At 38.7% G+C, this 20,367-nt stretch overlaps 1 protein-coding gene across 1 annotated transcript in view; it reads right to left on the bottom strand.

Annotated features, from left to right (window-relative positions):
- The window catches only part of DNAJC3 (DnaJ heat shock protein family (Hsp40) member C3), a 35,388-nt gene that overhangs the window by 6,524 nt on the left and 8,497 nt on the right, over positions 1-20,367 (bottom strand). Inside the window, exons 3-11 of the mRNA XM_081326765.1 lie at positions 17,405-17,529; positions 15,689-15,763; positions 9,350-9,502; positions 7,700-7,881; positions 7,345-7,464; positions 5,783-5,888; positions 5,578-5,698; positions 3,632-3,764; positions 215-363 (exon numbers count right to left, since the gene is read on the bottom strand). Of these exons, the coding sequence (XP_081182891.1) occupies positions 215-363; positions 3,632-3,764; positions 5,578-5,698; positions 5,783-5,888; positions 7,345-7,464; positions 7,700-7,881; positions 9,350-9,502; positions 15,689-15,763; positions 17,405-17,529 (1,164 nt within the window). The remainder of the gene's footprint in view (positions 1-214; positions 364-3,631; positions 3,765-5,577; positions 5,699-5,782; positions 5,889-7,344; positions 7,465-7,699; positions 7,882-9,349; positions 9,503-15,688; positions 15,764-17,404; positions 17,530-20,367) is intronic.

Here is a 20,367-nt window from a genome sequence, read left to right on the forward strand (position 1 = left end):
GCAGCTAACAGTAAAAATGCTATTATTTTACTTCACTGTATAAGCCATTTATCAAGCTCTCTGGCCCATGTATCAGCTGAGTTCCTTCAACACTGAAATAATGTAGCACTGGACACCGAAGGAAAATGAAATGTTGATTGGTCTACAAGGTGAAGTGAAAAACAACCCTCTTTTTCTGAAAGTAAGGAAGCAGACAAACTATACATCTATCTACCTGGATCTGTGAGGACTTCTTTGGCAGCTGCGATATCAATAAATTTTTTCTCTGCTTTCTTCTTCTCTTCTTCATCCTGAAAATTATCTGGATGCCACTGCATTGCCAGCTTCCTGTAGGCTTTTATGATTTCCTGTTTTCTGGCATTCCTGTCAGAAGTGTAAGAAATAACCTGAAACTATCTCTTCATACCATGGTAAGATTTTTAAATCAAAAGTAGAGACTTGCATAAATCCAGGCAAGATAACATTTCCCAAATGAATCCTTTTCCACTTGGCTTGTCCCAAAGGAAATACTTCTCTCATTAAACAATGGAACAAGAAAAGGCAGCAAGTTAAAGCAGCAGGTCCTTCAAATAATTCCCACGTGCCATACGGAACAAGTCCATCGGTCTACCAAAGGCTGGCAAGCAATAACCAAGCAAGGGAGGCCCCTGAATCAGAGCAGGGCCTCGGGAGCGGAGCTGCCGCATCTTATACCGTGATGCGGAGCTGCAGAATTGTACACACCATTTTGCTAACGCAGTCTTGTTTAATGACCAATTGCAGTTATGACAGTAATGAAAACCTAACTCTGCCACCAATCCTTGCATTTGTGACATTTGCAGGTCTGCAAAGTAAAGGAAAGCTAAAGCAAGACTGTAAGCTCAGTCACAGTGTTGCTTAATGGCAAAGTTGCTGGTCCCAACTACAACTGCTGAACAAGGACTACCTGTATCATAATTTTATCTTTTGCAGTTTGAACTGTGATATTTAAAGGTGTTTTTTTCACACACCAGGTATATGGCTTAGGCCTGGGATATTTGCAGGACCATCTGCTGCCAGGAACGACTTCCCATCACCCGGTGCGCTCACACACAGAGGGCCTCCTCAGGGTGCCGTCAGCCAGACAATGTCGGCTGGCGACCCCCATGGGGAGGGCCTTCTCTGTGGGAGCACCTGCCCTGTGGAATCAACTTCCCCTTGAGCTCTGGATTCGTCGCGGCCTTAAAACATTTCTTTTCCATCAGGCTGACCTGGACTGACAATAGGGATTTTTTAAAATGTTTTTAATATTTTATCATTGGGGCTTTAGTTTAATTTTTTTTAACATTTGTATTATTGTCTTTTATTGTTGTTAGCCGCCCTGAGTCCTTCGGGAGATAGGGCGGCACATAAGTCCCAAAAATAAATAATTTTTATATATATATATATATATATATATATATATATATATATATATATATATATATATATATATATATATATATATATATATATATATATATATATATATATATATATATATATATATATATATATATATATATATATATATATGGTATTTATTATCATATATACAGTATGTATACGTGTGTGTGTGTGTGTGTGTGTATAATAAATACCCAATAAGTTTATACACACACACAAACACACATATATAGTTTAATAAGTAAATAACAAAATCACATACAGGTAGTCCTCAACTTATGACCACAATTGAGTCCAACATTTTTGTTGTTTAGTGAAACATTTGTTAAATGACTTTTGCCCCATTTACGACTTTTCTTGCCAAGGTTATTAAGTGAATTACTGAAATTATTAAGTTAGTAACACAGTTATTAAGTCAATCTGGCTTCCCCATTGACTTTGCTTGTCAGAAGGTCACAAAAAGGTGATCACGACTGTCATAAATATGAGTCAGTTGCCAAGTGTCTGAATTTTGATCATTATGACCATGGGGATGCTGCAACGGTCATAAGTGTGAAAAACAGTCATAAGTCATTTTTTTTCCAAACCCATCTTAACTTCGAAAGGTCATTAAACTAACAATTGTAAGTCAAAGACTACTTGCATAATAAATAATAATAATGATCTCAGCACGAAGAGAAGTTAAGCAATGGCTCACAAACTAAGTTAAGCTTCTATGCGAACCAACATGAAGGAATGAACAGATCCTGCTTGAATGGGCTCTGCTTGCAGCAATCTGAACATGGCCAGGCTATGGTATAGCTGCCCCCCCCCTCAATTCGCCTCATTTCTTGCCAAGTACAACAGGGGCTCTCCAATGCTGCTTCTACAGAAAAGTGAACCAGCTGCTCTGCGCAGGGCACTTGCAACACGCAAACAGAAATGCCGGAGACTTTTCAACAAGGCCATTAAATATATGATCATCTTACTCCCTAAAAGTTAGAAAATATCTCAAGTCAAAAGATTAATAAAAATAATCTTCTCCATAGCAATCCCACGTAGGGTTTTTCACTAACACTGAACAGAGCTTGGAATTCTGGAAAGAACATCTGGAAGAAGCCAAGACCTCTGTCAGTTGATGGGCATTCATAAATATTTTGGCTGTCCTCTTTGCAGGTACCATCCTCTATTATATGGCTTAACTTCTGTGTAACAGGGAAATATGGAGAATGATGACTCCCTGTACCCAGGATGCTCAATTCCCTTCAAGCGCTAAATTTCTCTACGTGCAGCAGTTACCATGTTTCCCTGAAAATAAGACCAGGTGGAAAATAAGCCCTAGCATGATTTTTCAGGATGCTCATAATATAAGCCCACCTCGAAAATAAGCCCCAGTTAAGATCATCAGCCAGCCAGATGCACTTAGTACTGTATTTTCCCGAAGATAAACCCTACCCGGAAAATAAGCCCTAATACATCTTTTGGAGCAAAAATTAAAATAAGATCCGGTCTTATTTTCAGGGCAACACAGTATGAGCCATGATGGCAGTGGTTAGAATGCAGTATTGCAGGCTAATTCTGCTGACTGGCAGCTGCCTGCAGTTTAGCAGTTCGAGTCTCACCAGCTCATGATTGACTCAGCTTTCCACACTTCGAGGTCACTAAAATGAGGATCCAGATGGTTGGGGGCAATTGCTGACTCTGTAAACTGCTTAGAGAGTGCTGTAAAGCCCTGTGAAGTGGTATATAAGTCTTAAGTGCTATTGCTGTATGTTGTGTTTATAAGTTTCCTTCTTAGTACAGAATTTCCTAAAGATAATTTTGAGAAACTCTTTCTTACAGGCTTTGTAAGAGGGTAATGCATCATTTAGAGACCACTCATTTCAACGACCATTGAAACCTACAAAAGTGCTAAATGATTGGTAGTTATGACCAGTCCTTGAAGTTCCAGCATCTCCGCAGTCATGTGATTGTGATTTCCAACATTCCCCGCTGGCTTCCCAAAAAGTCAATGGGGAAGCTGGCAAGTTGTAGTCATGTGAGGTCCTCACTTATTTGCTGCAAGTGGGACTGCCTCAACTGCTGTTACAAAACAGCATGGTGATGTGATGTGACATTTTATAACCCCATCGCTTAGTGAATTCCTGTCCCAACTGCCACTTTAAATAGACGACTACTTCTATAGCCCCTTGAAAAAAAAGCAGCGTTTATGCAAACTATAAGTGCTTGTCCATTGCTAAATGCTTACCTTTTAACTCCTAAAATTTTATAGTAGTCCCTCTTTTGAGATTGCTTGAGCATCCGCTGGGCTTTCTCAAGACTCTCCTGAATCTGTTGGTCATTATCACTGTATTTTTTAGCAGTTTCATAGTCCTGGATAGCTATCATAAAGACAACAGAGATTTATTTAGCTATTTGCAATACAGTAATTCATTTCCAGCCTAGCCAGATTTCAAATGGTATTTATTTAAAATTTGATAAAGGAAAACAAAGAATCTTTATCCTGTCAGGTAACAATAAAGGAAATGCTTCCACCTCTATTTTAGCATCCTTCACCACAGTCTACTTTGCATTTTCCACGTAATGAGTCTTTTTGGGGATTTTTGGTTTCTAATTTTGGAAGACCTCATTATGGATCTAAAGATATCCAATTCTGCTAAGTAACAAATCATCTTTTAGCAGCTGTTCTCTCTCAGTAGGCATTACATATATCTTTTTGTTGTTTCTAGGCACAATGGCAGAAGACAGGGTCCAATTTATACCATTTATTCAGTGGTTGTGTCCAATCCCTTTTTATAAAATATTGTGAAAATATTTCTGATGCTCCAGTGATTTAAAAATATTCATCTGCAAACAAAGCAGAAGTCTGCCTTCTCTTTTATTTTTGCTAGCCAATCTACTTTGTTGTGCCATTCAACTATTTTGACTGAGAGCAGCCAGAACATTAAAAATTGAATATTATTCGCTCCGAAAGTCAGCAGGAGATGGCTCTTATTGCCCATCATATAAACTTACAGCGATATTTAAGCTGGAAAAAGAAACTTACGGACTTTTCCACAAAAAAAACAGCAGTATAGGCAAGATCACTTCACTGATTCTTTGAAAATATCTGTTATTAAAACTTGGTAATGAATGAGTATCTGTCTTCCACTCACTCTAATACATCTTAGCTGATGGCTGCATGTAGATTGTTACATGCAGACCTAATAACACAATCAATGCCATGTAGCTGTTAAGATTTATCAGAAAATTAGATGATTTATATGAGGGGGCCGCAACCCGTTTGGAACCAGGTTGCGCAAGTCTGGCAGGCGCTCGTGGGCAGCTCCATTTGTGTGATGGGTTCTCGCACTCACGTACGAAGCTCCATTTGTGCAAATCGCAGGCACTTGCATGAGTGGCAAATGCTCGTGCCTGTGCAAAGGAGCTGTACACACGCACGCCTGCCATTCACACAGAATCATCCTCTCTCCTCCCCAAGCCATAAAGGTTGGGGACCACTGATTTATAAAATTTGCATCTAACCTTATTTCAGTGATTATTATTTTTTAACTGAAACCTCCAGAATGGAGTCCCAAATTAGATGACAAATAGCTTCACCATTTAAGGGGAAAACAAATTACACACGTTACTCCTATACTTCTGGTGCCTATATCAGAAGATTGGTGCGGAGGCATTGCATATTGTTGTGTACCTCTTCTGAAATCAGAAGTGGATGTGGTTGAGAACCTATATATGCTAATAAAAAAAAACCCATCTGATGGAACTCCAATGTAGACTTTAACTTAGAAGGAGCTGTATATTTGCTGGTTTTGAAGGGTCTGCCACTTAAGTCCACATAGTTTGCATAAAGATAATTCCCAAATGGAAGATTTAACTACAGTTGCACTTTGAGATGTCATCCCAATATTTTGTTCATGCCTACTTATTAACTGGCTCCTTCTGAACCACATCCAGAGTATCCCAAATCACTTCCAGAAGATTTGCTTTCTGAAAACTGCAACCCTTGAACAGCTGGATCAATATATCTTGACAAAAAAATCTCTCCCCAAAATGGAAGATATTACATTTCCCTACTTCCTAGTCTAGTTCGCTCAATATAATGTCAATAAATAATCCAGATGACTCTGTACTGATAAGTTCACAGGTAAGCTGGACACTCCATAAATACATTTATTATCCTTCAAAGTGTACCTTCTTCATACATTTCTTCTAGCAAGTATACTTCCGCCCGATCTTTGAGGGCATTCACATTTTCTGGCTCTAGCTGCAGAACTTCAGTGCAAACTTTAATGGCTTCTATCGACTGTTGATTCTGAGAAAAGTGAGATGGACTAATTAGGACAATAAGATGGACCAGCAAGTCATGATGTTCTCAATTGTTTTGCCCAAAGTTTACCTTTGAAAGGCAATGGCAGATTCTCTCTTTGGCTCGAGTAGTGTAAACAGGAACATTTGTCTCCATCTTCATAACTGCCTCATACTTCTCAGTGGCTTCCTGGTACCTATTTACATTAAGAAAGAAAATCAGCAAACAGTATATTTTTCATTTATTAAATTTAGGAAAACAAATTATATTGTTCTGTATTTTACAAAGGGCAAGGTAAATACACCAGTGCTCCATTTTAGACTGAAATAATGACAGAGACACCATATTTTACCAACTGGTTTTCAGTGAGTTGGGGAAATGGCAGGAAATTGTTCCATTAGTTTTCAATATTGCCGATTACTGAAAGCTGCAGGAGTTGCAGAAACTCCTGCAGATCAGATGGAGACTGTACCCTTGCCACAAACCATGATATTAAAAATTCTTGGAGCAAAAGCTGCTTCTCTGACAAGTAATTGGGATCATCCATCATCCTCACAACCATGTCCTTTTAATGGATGTTGGGTTCTAATTAAAGAACTGGAAATAAACAGCAAAAAGCTACATACAAATTTAATTTAGAAAGTTTATAAAGGATCTAGACAAATTTGGAATATTGAGACATTTACTGTAAGATTTTGAAAATAAATAAACAGTTTTTTTCAGGAACCAAATTGTTTTGTCTATTTTAAGTTATAACAGAGATTTAAAGATTTTCTCATTATACAATTGGATACCAAAGGGGACTAAAGATTCCAGGCAGAAAAGGAGAAGAGAAAGCGTAAACTTGCTTTTGGTTTTGGGTTAGTACAGGGATCTACAAAATAATACAAATTGTTATAATAACTGAAATACTTCAGATTTGCAAAGAATGGGGCCAGAAGTTAGTTACAATGTTTGCAATGATGTTGGCTTCTGTGGATAGACTATGTCTAAAAGATGTTAATGAAAGAATGACATACACGAAGCGATTTTTACCCAATAAAGAAATAGTAGAACCAAAAATATTGGATATTTTTAAAAAGTATGAACTACAAAACAGAAAAGACAATTAAAATGGAAATACAAATGAGAAGCCAAGACAATGGACCTTGGTAAGGCTTTCTACTAGAGATACAAAAAAAGTTAGTTAAAATTCTGAAAATTAAAGAGGACACACAAATAACAAACCAAGAGAATGATCTGGATGACTTTTTACTGGATTTATGAAAAAGATTTGCTGCAGCCTTGAAGACATCTTTGAGACGGGGAAAAAAATAAAATTTAAGGCCAGACCAAATGCTCCATCAATGTCTGTAGAAATGTACAGTGTGGTTTAAAGGCAGAGCAAGGAGCTTAAATTATAAGAAAATAAATTATGGCTAGACAACAGAAAAATATCTTAACAGCAAGAACTATTCAATAGGGACACCAACTGCCTTGGGAGGTAATGGACTCTCCTTCATCCTAATCTTCTTAACCAGAGGCTGGATGGCCATCTGCTGGGGATATGGTAATACAGTGCAGACACTCCTGAACTGGCAAGGTGATTTGTGTAAAGAGCCATGGAGAGGAAACTCAACCAAGAAAACAAAATCACAAAACAGATGACTCACCTTCTTTCCTGGATGAGGTCTTCTGCTGAAACAATCTGCTTATTGAGCTTCTTTACTCGCTTGTAGTGAGAAAAGCACTCCTTATGGTCTTGGTCCAGTTTCAAACATTCCCGCACTTCACTTTGCACACGGGAAACAACAAGGGAGAGAGAGAATTAGATTGTGGGATCAAGATAGTAGTGTTAAGACACTCAAGAGCACACAGTCCTTGCTCCTAGTCTATTTGCAAAAGACCCAGTCCCCCCAGTTCACTTCCTCTGCAGAGAAATAGGGATATTAATCACCTCTGCATCAGATTTTCTAAAATTCTCAAGTTTTTTTTTTGCTTCTCCCCACAGATAATACTAGCATTTACCTTAGAGACATTTCATGGTCCCCTAGTTCATAGTATATTGTGCTGATTTTGTAAAAAGCTTCGGTATTATCGCTCTTCAATTTAGTAGCAGCCTTTAAGTCACTGATAGCCTTCCCAGGCTCCCCTTCCTTAATGTAGCTTTCAGCTCGAAGTTCCCGCATATCCGCATCCCAAACACAAACCTTGAGAAACCAAAACGAAAGGAGATTTTAATCCTATTTGTACTTATTCAAAATGACTCTCCCACCTAAAATGAAGCAATAAGCTACACAATGCCATGCATACTTTAAGAATTGGATAACTATTTCTACACAATTGGAGCAGCACGTTCAACACAATTTTTGGAAACTGTGCGGTTAGATTAACCTGATAAGATAAAGTCTCGGACAACAGGAGATTCACTCCAGAGGATTTCATGAATACATTTGCAAATTTTTGTGGCAATGGTAAAGAAATTGCTTGCCACTGCCTTCTTCCAGGATGTTTTTGTTCAACTTCCCAGTCCAGGCTACAGCTCCAAGATACCCTAGGAATCTCTCATCTAATCAGGTCCAACTGTACTTAGCGTTGAAAATCAGGCAAGCTGAGCTTTGTGCTACCACTCAGCTGGGTAGCAAAACTGAAACTTTTCCCCATGAGGGAAAATCTTCTAGTTTACAAGCATCTGGTGAAAAAAAGAATACCTGCCTGAATTAATTTAATTTAATTTAATAACATTTATATACCGCCCTTCTCCCTAAGGACTCAGGGCGGTTCACAGGGCAGAATAAAATAGCAAATACAAACATTAAAAAAAGATTAAACAATTGCCCTAGTTAAAAACAATATAAATACAACAGTAAAAACCCCCAGAAAAATTAAAAAGCGAAAGATAAAACAACCCCAACACACCCCCCTCAGGCTAGGCCGGCTTGTACAAACAAAAATGTCTTGAGATCGCGACGAAAGGAGCGAAGATCGGGCGCCGTCCGGAGCTCTACCGGCAGCTGATTCCACAGCTCCGGAGCGCCCACAGAGAAGGATCTCCCCCTGGGGGCCACCAATCGACATTCTCTGATCGGTGGCACCCTGAGGAGGCCCTCTCTGTGGGAACGCACAGGGCGCAGGGAGCTTGATGCCGGCAGCAGATGTTCCCTGAGGTACTCCGGCCCCATGCCATGGAGTGCTTTGAATACCGTTACCAGTACCTTGAATCTCACCCGGAAGACAACTGGCAACCAATGCAGCTCACGGAGCAGAGGTGTAACGTGGGAGTATCGGGAGACTCCCAACACCACTCTCGCGGCTGCATTCTGTACCAGTTGGAGCTTCCGAGTGGTCCTCAAGGGCAGCCCCATGTAGAGAGCGTTGCAGTAGTCCAGACGAGAGGACACGAGCGCATGAGTGACCGTGCATAGATCATCCCGGCTAAGATAGGGCCGCAACTGACGCACCAGGCGAACCTGTGCGAAGGCCCCCCTAGTCACGGCTCCTATATGATCTTCCAAGGCGAGCCCTGAATCTAGGAGGACCCCCAAGTTGCGAGCCCTATCTACGTTGCTGTGACTCCAAAGTAGACTGGTCTGGAACTTTGAATTCAAGATTTAAAGAAGAATTCGAAAGTAGTAACCATGCTTACATCTTGGCACCAATTTTCACTCTGGGACTTACTTCTAGAATTTTATCCAAGAGAGTGATAGCAGTGTAGTAATCTTTCTCAAGAAAGGCAGACTGTGCTTGGGAACGCAGGCGCCGAGCCTCATCTGACTTCAACAACTGAGCGCGGGCTTCGCCACCTTCTTTATCATTGGGGTTAGACAGGAGCTGCAAGTAATGAGCACACACAGAGACATACAAACACCCCATTTACACATTTAAATTCAAAGGCTGACAAACACATCACCCTGTGTTTGACATCCATTGACAAACCCAGAACAAAGCAAAGCCATTAGTTGTAACTTCCCGGTCTAGGACTCCCTCAAGAACAGATGCAGCCCATTTGCCTGCCTGAGGAGTGTATAACTTCTTGGCTGGACAAGCTCAAATGTCTTGCTCCTGGAAGGGGGCAATTCACCGCAGGAGGGTTGGCGCAGTGGGTTGTGGCCCAGCTGACTGGATGCAGGATGAGTCACCTCAGTCAACTGGACGTGGGGATAACTTGCCACCACAGGACAATTTGGATGAAGCGGAGAGGGGAAAAGGCACTTCCCCCTCACCAGAAGAAACATCAGCTCCAGCCTGGTTGGTGGAACGCAGGGACGGGAACCCGTGGGAGGGGAAATGCTGCCGCGGGACAGGGTAAGAAGCACTTCCTTCCCCAGTCAAGCTGATTGGACTATAATTTTCTGGATCCATTTTCTTCCTTTTTTTTATAGCTTGGTAAGCACATCAGCTCTTTTCTAGTCTTTTGGTAGTCCCCCTGTGTTACAGGGGCTTTGAACAAATACATTCAGTCGCTCCGAGATTACATCTGCCAGCTTCTTCAGAATGCCAGTCCAGGTGATTTGTACTTATCCAGGGAGGATAGGTATTCTCTTACTACTTCGTTGTCTATTTTAACTTGTGTATCTGCTCCATCTTCCTCGGTGCTGCTTTTGATACTTGGGTCTATTTCTTAATTTCATGTAAAACAGATGCAAAGTAGGAATTAAGCAGTTCTGCTTTCTCCCTGCTGTCTTTTACCTTCTTGCCATCTGCTCCTATTACCGAACATGTCGTTTCCTTGACTTTCTTCTTATTCCTTACATATTGAAATAAGTGTTTTTTGGGTTATTTTTGGCCTTAGCTGCCTATCTTAGCTCATTCTGGGCCTTCACTTTCCTGACTCCTTCCTTGCAGATGTGGGTATTTGCTGATATTTTGTTTTAGTTATGTCCCCCTCTTTCCATTCTTTTTTTATATTTGATCTTTTTGTCCCTTAATTTGTCAGACAGCTCTTTGTGCAACCCTTTGAGCAAAATTTTGGCTGGTTTCACTGTTCTTAAAACCTACATCACCTAATTTGAATGGGGGTGTGCACTAGAAGCAAAACTATTCTGATCTCATCCAAACTTCAATTATGTCCCCCTGCCTGCTATACACTGGTTTCTCAGACCAGCATTTCTTGGAATTTGAGGTGTTTGCATCAGACCTGACCTTTCAATTTCCTATTCAGTTTTGATTTTAATGCCAGACAGGGTCTTGATGACAAATTCCTTACATTTTGATGCACCAAATTTTGTGTCTGCCAAGCTCCTTTCAACTTTGCCCTCACCACTCTAAAAGATAAAAACATAACAACAGAAGGCTGGAGACTGACTCCTTTAGCAACTGGTTATGATCTAAGGACTTTAAATGGCTCGATTCCTGGTAATTCAGGAGGAGAATCCACTTTCTAGGCATCCAAGGGATCCAATACCATCAACTACACATCAGTATTACGTTCAATATACCACCCATTGGCAGAACTGATTTTGAAGTAGATTTTCACCAAGCAGAGATAATTTCCTTTTACTCTTAGTTATTTCCTTATAACTGTATATTAGGTGATCTAAAATAAGCGCTGTGGGAATTTCCCAGCTGATAACCCTTCTGAAGCATCATCACTTAAAACAGTCCATTGTGCTAGCAAATGATGTCCATGAAGTTCTAAACGCTTGCTATCAATTATTAAAGCTTTCATAAGAGCTTTATGTGACCAGCCATACGCTAAATAAATAAATAAGAGCAAAATAAAAGCAGCTCTCTTCATGTAACTTTAAAAACAAGCCCTCAAAACCCTGGTTTAACATGTATCCTTGTTAAAGGCCATACACGTGGGCTAATTGCTGGGCACCCAAAATGCAATCATGTGACTGCAGAGGGCTGGGGACGGCATCAGAACTTCAAATCCAGTTTATAGCCAAATCCTGGCTTATGCTGGATTTGTTAGGAAAAGAACAAGTCAACGACGGCAGCTCATATGTACACTAAATTATGAACTTGGGTTTGTTGAGTTTCTCACTTTATCAGGGACTGTCAAGAGGAGCACTTGAGAAGCAACATCAGTACAGGGAGTGCAGAATTATTAGGCAAATGAGTATTTTGACCACATCATCCTCTTTATGCATGTTGTCTTACTCCAAGCTGTATAGGCTCGAAAGCCTACTACCAATTAAGCATATTAGGTGATGTGCATCTCTGTAATGAGAAGGGGTGTGGTCTAATGACATCAACACCCTGTATCAGGTGTGCATAATTATTAGGCAACTTCCTTTCCTTTGGCAAAATGGGTCAAAAGAAGGACTTGACAGGCTCAGAAAAGTCAAAAATAGTGAGATATCTTGCAGAGGGATGCAGCACTCTTAAAATTGCAAAGCTTCTGAAGCGTGATCATCGAACAATCAAGCGTTTCATTCAAAATAGTCAACAGGGTCGCAAGAAGCGTGTGGAGAAACCAAGGCGCAAAATAACTGCCCATGAACTGAGAAAAGTCAAGCGTGCAGCTGCCAAGATGCCACTTGCCACCAGTTTGGCCATATTTCAGAGCTGCAACATCACTGGAGTGCCCAAAAGCACAAGGTGTGCAATACTCAGAGACATGGCCAAGGTAAGAAAGGCTGAAAGACGACCACCACTGAACAAGACACACAAGCTGAAACGTCAAGACTGGGCCAAGAAATATCTCAAGACTGATTTTTCTAAGGTTTTATGGACTGATGAAATGAGAGTGAGTCTTGATGGGCCAGATGGATGGGCCCGTGGCTGGATTGGTAAAGGGCAGAGAGCTCCAGTCCGACTCAGACGCCAGCAAGGTGGAGGTGGAGTACTGGTTTGGGCTGGTATCATCAAAGATGAGCTTGTGGGGCCTTTTCGGGTTGAGGATGGAGTCAAGCTCAACTCCCAGTCCTACTGCCAGTTTCTGGAAGACACCTTCTTCAAGCAGTGGTACAGGAAGAAGTCTGCATCCTTCAAGAAAAACATGATTTTCATGCAGGACAATGCTCCATCACACGCATCCAAGTACTCCACAGCGTGGCTGGCAAGAAAGGGTATAAAAGAAGGAAATCTAATGACATGGCCTCCTTGTTCACCTGATCTGAACCCCATTGAGAACCTGTGGTCCATCATCAAATGTGAGATTTACAAGGAGGGAAAACAGTACACCTCTCTGAACAGTGTCTGGGAGGCTGTGGTTGCTGCTGCACGCAATGTTGATGGTGAACAGATCAAAACACTGAGAGAATCCATGGATGGCAGGCTTTTGAGTGTCCTTGCAAAGAAAGGTGGCTATATTGGTCACTGATTTGTTTTTGTTATGTTTTTGAATGTCAGAAATGTATATTTGTGAATGTTGAGATGTTATATTGGTTTCACTGGTAAAAATAAATAATTGAAATGGGTATATATTTGTTTTTTGTTAAGTTGCCTAATAATTATGCAGAGTAATAGTCACCTGCACACACAGATATCCCCCTAAAATAGCTATAACTAAAAACAAACTAAAAACTACTTCCAAAAATATTCAGCTTTGATATTAATGAGTTTTTTGGGTTCATTGAGAACATGGTTGTTGTTCAATAATAAAATTAATCCTCAAAAATACAACTTGCCTAATAATTCTGCACTCCCTGTATGTTAGTTTGAATATGACCCCCCCCCCAAAAAAAACCAACCCAATTCAAAATATTTTTGGATCATTGCTAGAAACAAATGGAATCATGTTCCAGAACAATGGAAAGAAATGAAAAAGCAAAAAATCTTATTGGAGGAGGAAAAAGAGAACATTTTAATAACATCTCTGAAGTTAGCAAAGCACAAGAGCAAGTGCTCCATAAGCAGAAAACCCATTTCTGGACTGAAAACATTTTAACAAAGCTGTTTGTGCCAACACTGGTTACTTAAAACATTTAGGATGGCAAAGAAAGAATAAATCATGCCATTCAATTAAGCCCATTGCCTTCCTCTCCTGTTGGGAGAGGAATCCATGGGACAAGGGGGCAAGTGACCCATGTGCCCACCTATCGAGTCCTTCCCAAGCACCTGGGATAAGCAGATGTTGATGTCTGATGGTGTTAGAGGTATCATCACAAGTTATAGGCTGTCCCAGGTAAAGCTGCCTTTTGCAATTGACTAATGTTTTTGTCAATGCTAATAGTCTTCAAGTGGTTATTTTTTTCTATAGTGTTTTATTATTATTATTATTATTATTATTATTATTATTATTATTATTATTAAATTTGTAAATTGTATAACATTTTATGTAATAAATATTGGAGTGATAAAATATCACTCCAATATTTATTACATAAATACTGCTAAGCTTGTAAGCCGCCCTGAGTCTTCGGAGAAGGGCGGGATATAAATGGAATTAAAAATAATAATAATAATAATTGTTCCTTTTTACACTAGGGGAAATGCATTTTAATTAAGCTAGCCCTCAAGGACAAACTTTGCTGGCCTCTAGTGGAACAGCACAAAATAGATTGTTTTCTCAATTGTAGCTGTAGGAATAATTCTCAAGACCAGCATTTCTTCTCCAAGTGATGGGATTAAAAGGGGGAAAAGCAACTAGAAACTCTTCTGCCAGCCAGCTGTGAGGCTGAGCCCCTTTCCCCACTTTTAAAACCAACCCTGCACTGTTTTCCAGCCAAACAGGTGCTGGCCAGTCCATAGCAAATCAATTGGCAATCCATTTGAATTATGACTTCGATGTACAAAAAGACCACAATGCAGGCTTGCTCCGTATTTTTATATAAGGAATGGGGCTTCTACAAACAACTCTGAAAACAAACAGAAAAATTCCCTTCGAAATATATTCAAAATAACTCTCTCCTGATGATGTATTTTTTAAAATATTGCCACCTGGGAAGCTTAAGTAAATACCTGGGCGCCCGTTTTCAAATCCCATAGTGTCTTACTTCTGAAGGGTAATTTTATTTTTCTAAATAGTCTAATTGTACCTGAAATATACTGGGCTGCAATTTAGCAAAATATCATTCTAGTTTTCTCATTAAAGGTTTTATATATCTTCTCGCTATAGTAACATTTGCTCTGTTAAGAAAAACCAAATAAGTCGCATAATATTTAACAAATATTAAATAGACAATCAAACAAAATCTGTTCTTTTTTATTTCAAGGCAGAACGAACAGTCTTTAGCTTCCTAATTATTTATTTTTAATTCTGAGCTCCAGTAAGTGCAGGATCAGGAGAAGAACCATTTTGACTGTTTTATATTGAGACATGTTGAGTACATGCAAAATATTCATATCAAAATTAGGCATGAGAATATTGGGAATGCAAAAGATATAAAGGAGTAAATAAAAGAAACAAAAAAAAACCTGACCTGAAGAAAATTCACGACAAAGCAAACATCTCTTTACCAACTGTACTGATAATAAATTCTTCTTTTCTAAATGCAATACTATAAAAGCATGCTATATGGAAATAGCACAACCTAGGCTGCATTATCAGAGGGACAGAAATAAAGATCACGCGAAGTGATACCGGTAGTACAGCTTTATAAAGCTTTGGTAAGACCACACTTGGAATACTGCATCCACTTATGGTCACCGCAATATAAAAATGATGATGAGACTCAGGAAAGAGTGCAGAGAAGAACAACAAAGATGTTTAGGAGGGGGTGGAGGTTAAAACATATGAAGAATGGTTGCAGGAATTGGGTAGGTCTATTCTAGTGAAAATAAGGACTAGGGGAGACATGATAACAGTTGCAATATTTGAGGGGCTGACACAAAGAAGAGGGGGTCAACCTATTTTCCAAAGCACTAAAAGTCAAGGAAAGAAATTGATAGAAACTAATCAAGAAGAGAAGCAACCTAGAACTAAGGAGAAATTTCCTAACAGTGAGAACAATTGATCAGTGGAACGGCTTGCCTTCAGAAGTTGTGGGTGTTCCATCACTGGAGGATTTTAAGAAGAGACTGGACAGCCATTTGTCTAAAATGATATAAGGGTCTCCTGCTCAGTGCTTAATATTCTTTTATCACAGTTGCTACTTCAATCACGCCTTGCGAAAGCACTTCACTTACCACGCCTTCAAAATCTTCTACAGCTTCATTCAACTTTCCCTGCTTAAGTAGCAGATGGCCTCTTTGTAGTCGTGCCTAAAAAAAAAAGGTAATAGAAAAACCACCACTGTGATTAAAATGCCCGATTAATACTGAGGTATTCCAAAGCATAACTTTTAAAGGAGGTCTATAAATGGTGCAAATCTCCCTGTCTTCAGTAGCTCATGGGACAAGAGGGGCAAATAGACAGGTTGGCGTAGCTCCTTAGAAATTAATACTGCCAATGGAATTGTTTAAAGGTAAAGGTAAAGGTTCCCCCGCACATGCGTGCTAGTCGTATCCGACTCTAGGGGCCGGTGCTCATCTCCGTTTCAAAGCCGAAGAGCCAGCGCTTGTCCGAGGACGTCTCCATGGTCATGTGGCCAGCATGACTGGACACCAAAGGCGCACGGAACGCTGTTACCTTCCCACCGGAGTGGTCCCTATTTTTCTACTTGCATTTTTACGTGCTTTCGAACTGCTAGGTTGGCAGAAGCTGGGACGAGTAACAGGCGCTCACTCTGTTACGCGGCACTCGGGATTCGACCTGCCGAACTGCCGACCTTCTGATCGACAAGCTCAGCATCCTAACCCACTGAGCCATGATAAGCTAAAAAGGACATTCACATAAATTTTTAAAAGTATTTATTAGACTCATTTGCAGTCCATCTTCCGTAGAGGTAACTCTGGGTGGCTTACAAACATTGAATACTTAACATATAACATTATTATATCAAAATCAAAAGGGTAGAATTGCAAATGCAGGCACGGTTTTATCATTTTCTTTTAAACAAAGGATTTACAAGTGAATGGATCCTGCATATGATTACTTTGAAATTCTCTCAAATTATTGTCTTATTGAAACTCCAAAATAAGTGTCAAAATCATTACTGCTGAGAGAAAAAATATTTCTGATTAGAGACATAAGGGGTCAAAAAAGTCAACATGGCAGCTGCACGATCAAAGTCTTGCTCCATTTTTACCCGGAGTATAGCCACCAAACTGATTTTTTGAAACATATGCACACAAAAATGCCTGAACTTGTAATGATAGAATAAATTATTGTATGCTACTGTAAAAAAAATCTAGATCACCATTTGAATATTAGATAAGATCCAAATCTAAAAATATAGCTGTCAGCAATAAAATTTCTAAATATTGAGATAAAGGGCAGTATCTCCAGAACGTTTCAATTTTAAAAAGTGTTACTTCATTATTCAAATGTTTTATAGCATCAGTATTATGTTTCTAAAAATATACACCTCACAAGCAATAGAAATATTGTAATTATTGTTGATATAGTGTCATTGAGATAAATAGTGCTGTATATCACATTACAATGGGGAAAGGCTACTTAAGAATCTAAAAAGGATTTAAAAATCCATCTGCACATATTTTCAGCAATTTGTAGCTATGCCAAAAACTCTGTCCCCAAATCTTCAAGGGAATTAATATTCCTTGAAGTAATCGGAGCAAATTCACCTGCTGAATTAGTACTATGGAAATCCTGTCTCCCCAGCTAGAATTTCAGCCTATATTTAATCTCCCCCAAATGGTATAATTGAGGTTTTCTGTTGGATTATACCACTTACTAAAACAGAAAAACAGACTGACTCCCATTTAAAATGCAACAGAAAAAATGAAGACCAAAAGCCATTTCCAGCCACCCCGAAGGAATCTTTGGAAAGTACTGCTTACTGATGTGAAATCCTGCTTTAATTCAACTACCCTGCTTAAATCATGAATGGCAGCTTTTGATTTGCCCATGGCTAGATATACTGTGGCTCTTCTGTAATAAGCAAGGTAGTTATCAGCATCTCCTTCTGCAAGAAAAAAAAGTAGCAATCAGAACATAGCCTTAAGTCAGCCAAAGCTTTGGAGAGAATGGAGCAAGCAACAAGGAGGAATACAATTTGTGTATGTGTGTGACATTGCATATAACTCAATGAAGGAATATTTCCAACAATGTAGGCACTGTAATGAAATTTTAACAGCAGTATGCACAGAACATCAAATACCAGTCTGCTTTTAAAGGCTTTACAGAAGTGGGTATTTAAGGAAGTTGAGCCCCAGCATGCTACAGCTTACAATCTCTAACTATAGACTCACATATGTGGAAAAGTATTTTACAATTTGGTTTTAGATTCTACATCTTTCCCTTGCTGAAGACCAAATAACTGGTCAGTAAGGGAGCATTCTTTTCACCATCCCTGCTAATAAGACTTTAACATGTAGCTGACAGAAATACACCAGCCTTTTCACTTAATTTCTGTTTGAGAAGTTAGAATATTAAATCAAATATAAAAACATTCTTTCAGCAATTACAATTCTCAGCAAGAATAGGTTTCGCAACCCCTAATTTTAATCTCACACTTGTATTATCTAGGGGAACAATTAATAAAATATATAAGCCCACCAATGATCCTAGTCTTTCCTTAACTCTAACTCAGTCACAACTTTACAAATGGTTTACTTTAGTGGGCTATACAAACTCAGCTAATAAACTGTTTGTTTTTTTCAAAAAAAAAACCATACTTAATCAACAATGGAAAATTTTTATTTTCTTGTATCTACTTCTTAATACATAAACAAAGGTTTGTAGATATTACAAGAGACAGTTACAACTCTCCTCCCTGTATCTTATTCCCCTTGCAGTTTACCAGACCCTTTTTTCTATTTCTCATCTCTGCTCTGCTAAAGACTGGAGTTGCAAATGGAGAAAATGGTTGAAGCATCCAACAGCAGAGAAGAATGATAGAATGGCAGTGACTCAGCATCCCACTCACGTGCAATTTTCCAAACGATGTTCTACTATAGACTATCTTCTCCTACAACAACTTATGGGTAAGTATGCTGGATCGAGCATTCTGGATGCTTAAGTCCACACATCTTAAAGTTGCCAGGGTTGAGAAACTCTGGTCTAACTTATCACCAAGACCTATTATCTATTTTCTCGAAATAAAAAAAAATGGGAGTATTAGATTTCAGAAAATTCCAACTGAATGTTAGAAGAAACTTCCAACAGTAAGGAAATTTCGACAGTGGAACTGACACTGAACTCCTTCACTAGAGGTTAGTGAAGGAAGTTAGAAATTATTCCTTGACATTTATCTGGTGAGGGAAAAAAGCTAGAATTAGACTGAAATTTGCAAGAATTAAAGAAAATGGAGGCTTTGGACTCCCGGACTGGGTCTTATATTACCAAGCATGTGCATTAACACGGTTAAAGGAATGGATTACCCTTAGACGTAAAAGATTATTATACTTAGAAGGGCATGACTTGCAATTGGGATTGCACGCTTTTCTATGGTATGGGAAGGACAAAATTCATAGATACTGTCAAAATCATTATATAATAAATGCTTAATTTTTGATATGGGAAAAGGTAAAAGTGAAAATTTATATGTAAATTCCAGGGCGGGTTTCAACAATGGAAGCCTTCGCTCACCCAAATTTAATTAATCCTGAGAAAATTGTAACTTACAAAGATATCTTGAATATGGAAGGAAAATTTAAAACTAAACAAGAGTTGGAAAATCGGGCATCGATTTATCATGGTGGCCTCATTTGCAAATACAAACGAGATATGAGAAAGATAACAAATATATGGTTTTTATAAAAGAGCAGCCGTTTGATCAGGCATTATTAACATCAGACGAAAAACTGATTAAGAAATTGTATAATTTTTTGTTAAGCTTAAAGATGGAAGATGAACAAGTAAAAGAAACAATGATAACATGGGCTAAAAATTTGGGGCACAATATAGTTAGAAAACTGGCAAAATCTCTGGGAAAGAAATTATAAAATAACAATGGCAACTGCATATAAAAAATTATATAAAATGTTTTATAGATGGCACCTACTACCAGCCAGACTAGCAAAAATATTTAAAAATATGTCTAGCAATTGTTGGAAATGTAGGCAAAAACCAGGCACATACTATCATCTTAGTGGACATGCTGTAAAGCAAAAAAACTTTGGACAAAAATTCATATTTGGTTAGAAAAAATGTAAAGAAAAATGTTAAGAACTATTTCTATTAGGTATAATATCAGGAAAATATGAGAAAGAAAATGTATATTTAATGGTACGTGTATTAACAGCAGCAAGAATTGTTTTTGCACAGCATTGGAAAAATGAAGAAACACCATCTGAAGATGACATAATTAAGAAAATACTGGGATGTGCAGAAATGGATAGACTCACATTGAAGATTAAAGAAAAAGAAGATACAGAATATTTTCAAATATGGGATGTATTTTACCCATGGCTGGAAAAATGAGGTAGAGATTAGGATTTTATTATATGTTATTAAGCTAAGACCCAGACAATATGTTAATAAGCATTTATGAATTGTAAACTTAAACAAACTAATAAAAAATATAATAAAAAAAATTCCTTGACAAAGCTTTAGGAAATCTCCCCTTATCTTATCTTCACCATAGGAGTTTGAAATATGGCCCAAAGTTACTTGGTAAATTCCACAGTCAAGCAGGAAACTAGAATTTGGTCTGCACAGGTTAGAATCCACTGAAACCACAATTAATCTCTGCCATGAAGAACTTATAACAAAACCATTACTAACTTTAGTTCCACTGATCTATATTCTAAGCATAAATGAAATGGTAATAAAGATGAACGCAACAAACCACAGACTTTCC

Source organism: Vipera berus (assembly GCF_964194415.1).
Source record: "Vipera berus genome assembly, chromosome: 4".
In the NCBI taxonomy this organism is placed as follows: domain Eukaryota; kingdom Metazoa; phylum Chordata; class Lepidosauria; order Squamata; family Viperidae; genus Vipera; species Vipera berus.